This window comes from Propithecus coquereli, unplaced genomic scaffold, assembly GCF_000956105.1.
Source record: "Propithecus coquereli isolate 6110/MARCELLA unplaced genomic scaffold, Pcoq_1.0 Scaffold12, whole genome shotgun sequence".
NCBI lineage: Eukaryota > Metazoa > Chordata > Mammalia > Primates > Indriidae > Propithecus > Propithecus coquereli.
The window spans coordinates 7,456,318-7,458,937 of record NW_012136080.1 but is presented as its reverse complement, the minus strand read 5'-3'; the positions used below and the strand labels follow the sequence as shown (position 1 = coordinate 7,458,937).

Sequence of the window (2,620 nt, the reverse complement as noted above, 5' to 3'; positions counted from 1 at the left end):
GAGTCAAGGTAAGCTAGCTCTACATAATTGCAAAGCCACTTAAGAGCATAGCATGACCAGCTTTGAGTTATTTTATAGTCTTTTTAAAATGCTGCATTATCATCAACTTGGATGGCACAAAGAACAGCATTGTATGGAAAAGGATGGATATCACTGACTCTGAGTCAAAAAGTAGCTCACAAACTCAAATTCTGAATGGGAAAAAGTTTTAGGAATACCTTAACACATCTATTTTACACGTATTTCCTTTTTATACATGCACAGGGGTGATACATGGTAGTATACGTATAAAAGAATTCTTTCAACTACTATAAAATGAAATACTCAAATAGGAGAGTTGGTATCAAAATTTAACTAGAAGCCTTTTTTTATTCCTTTTTACATTATACAATTGAGGGCATCTTAGATTTAAAGAAATGACATAGTATTCCCAGGAGAGCAATTATTCAATTCTTTAATTGAATATGAGTCACAGGAAAAAGGTAGAGTTCTTCCTGCAATGAAGAGTGAACTCTCAAGACATTATCACTGTGGTCATGTTGGGAGATCCCTTATACCAAGAAAACTTTGGAACTGTAGGGTGGTGGGACCGGTTCCAGCAGAATCTAGCTTTAAGCTTGTTAGATTCCCAGAAAGAAAAGGATCAGCTCTGATTCTGTGGGTTTCTAATCTCAGTGCTATTGACATTTTGGACAGGATTATTCTATTTTGTGTCAGGTAGGGTCCTTCCTGTGAATTGTAGGATGTTTAGCAGCATCCCTGGCCTCTACTTAATTGATGCTAATAGCACTTCCATGTTGTGACAACTAAAAAATGTCTCCAGACATTTCCAAATGTCCTCCGGGGGCAAAAATTGAGAATGATCGCTCTGGAAGAATGTTTTCTCAAACCGTTTATAGTAGAGGACAAGGTATTTTATTTCTAATCCTTTGCAGACTGATACTTTTGGTCTATATCCTATTTAATGAGAGAGTCCATTGATCATACACTTGCATGCTGCAGCAATGTCAAATTGCCCTAGAAGTTTCTAGATGCTTACTCTCAATTTCTGTATTTACCTCTTCACAGATCAACTTGTAGGCAAGCACCTATCCAATGAGCCACACTTTGTGGTGCTGTGGCCTACAGCCATGCTATTCACAGCGTGAGCCCTGAATCAGTAGCACTGACATCACTGCAGAGCTTGTTAGAAACGCAGAATCTCAGGCTTCCCCCTAGACATACTGAATGAGAACCTGCATTTTAACAAGATTCCTAGGTGATGTGAATGCTCAGACTCTTTGAGAGGAGCACAAGACTTTGCTGTCTTTACACCCTCACACAGGTCTCCAGGGTATGCCAAAATTGGAAATAAACCAGGTAGTATAGCAGGTAAAACTTCTGCTTCAATATTCATCCTGGAGACCACCTAAAAACTGCTAGAACTTCTTCGGGTTGAGAAAATATGACTGAGGAGTTCTGCAGTCACTGTTCTTTCTAATGCTGACATTTTGGCTAAGAGACATTCTACCATAACAAAGTTCTCATCATTTTATGACCAGGATTAAACAGAGTTATTCAGGATATGTTCCATCCCTGCCCCTACCTCACCATCTAATCCACATATTGTGTTTAGATCAGATGCAGACACAAAGATATGTTAGGTCAACAATACTATTAACAAACACTAGCTTGTTAAAACAACAGAATAATAACTTACGTCTGACTGAGTATACAAATGGTTTTAAGAACTTCACAATATAATCCAGATCTGGTTTATGCATTTGCCCGAGCTGTATCAAATGGTGATCAAGTGGGTAGCTGGCTAAGTCCTCCACATCGTCCTCATGTGTAGAGCCCAGTGAAATCACAAATATGACATAGCCCTGACACTTGGCCCTCAAAGCCATCTTCTCTAAGAATTCCTTTCTCTCATGATTTTCTCCAGCTGAGACCACAAAAATGACCTTGTGTTTTCTTAGGTTGGGTGTTCCTGGGAAGAGATTTTCCATGGTCCACAGTAGGGCACGACCAATTGTGGCTTCTCCATTTAGCTGTTGGAGGGAAGTCTGGATGTGTCTCTTCATTAGGACTCGGCTGTTATAAGTTGCAAACTCAAACTCTGTTTTCACTACACCTTTCTTTCTCCCGGAACTATCCCAAGGAGAATAGCTCAACAAGGCAATCCTATCACCAGAGTCTGAGGTTAAAGGGTCTGAAGCAATGTCGAAGTTGTCGATCACTGAGCTCACCAAGGCTTTCGCAGCCTTAAACTCATCATTTGCTATATTCCGAGAATTGTCCAAGAGGAAGGCTACATCCATGTATGAATTTTCAGGTAAGAAAATCTCTTGAGTGCAAGTATTTGGAAAACATTTATCTGAAAATACACAGAGAGACACATTGGTTCAACAATGACACAAGACACTTGTTTGAGATTGATTTAGTCACTAATTACCAAGAATTAATAATCCGATCAATACTTCTTCAATCTTACATAATTTACATTCATGAAACATTTTCAATGTCCCAATATTTCTGTGGCCACTAACAGACAATTCGGGAAGGTCTTTGTTGAGTGCAGATGTAGGTAACATGTATACCTGAAGTCTACAAGTCATGTCCAAACTCACTTAGAAAA

General features: G+C 39.1%; 1 protein-coding gene across 1 annotated transcript in view; it reads right to left on the bottom strand.

The window, feature by feature from the left end:
* Positions 1-2,620, bottom strand: part of COL6A5 (collagen, type VI, alpha 5) — a 138,550-nt gene that overhangs the window by 28,956 nt on the left and 106,974 nt on the right. The window contains exon 35 of the mRNA XM_012663259.1: positions 1,700-2,359. Within this exon, the coding sequence (XP_012518713.1) occupies positions 1,700-2,359 (660 nt within the window). The remainder of the gene's footprint in view (positions 1-1,699; positions 2,360-2,620) is intronic.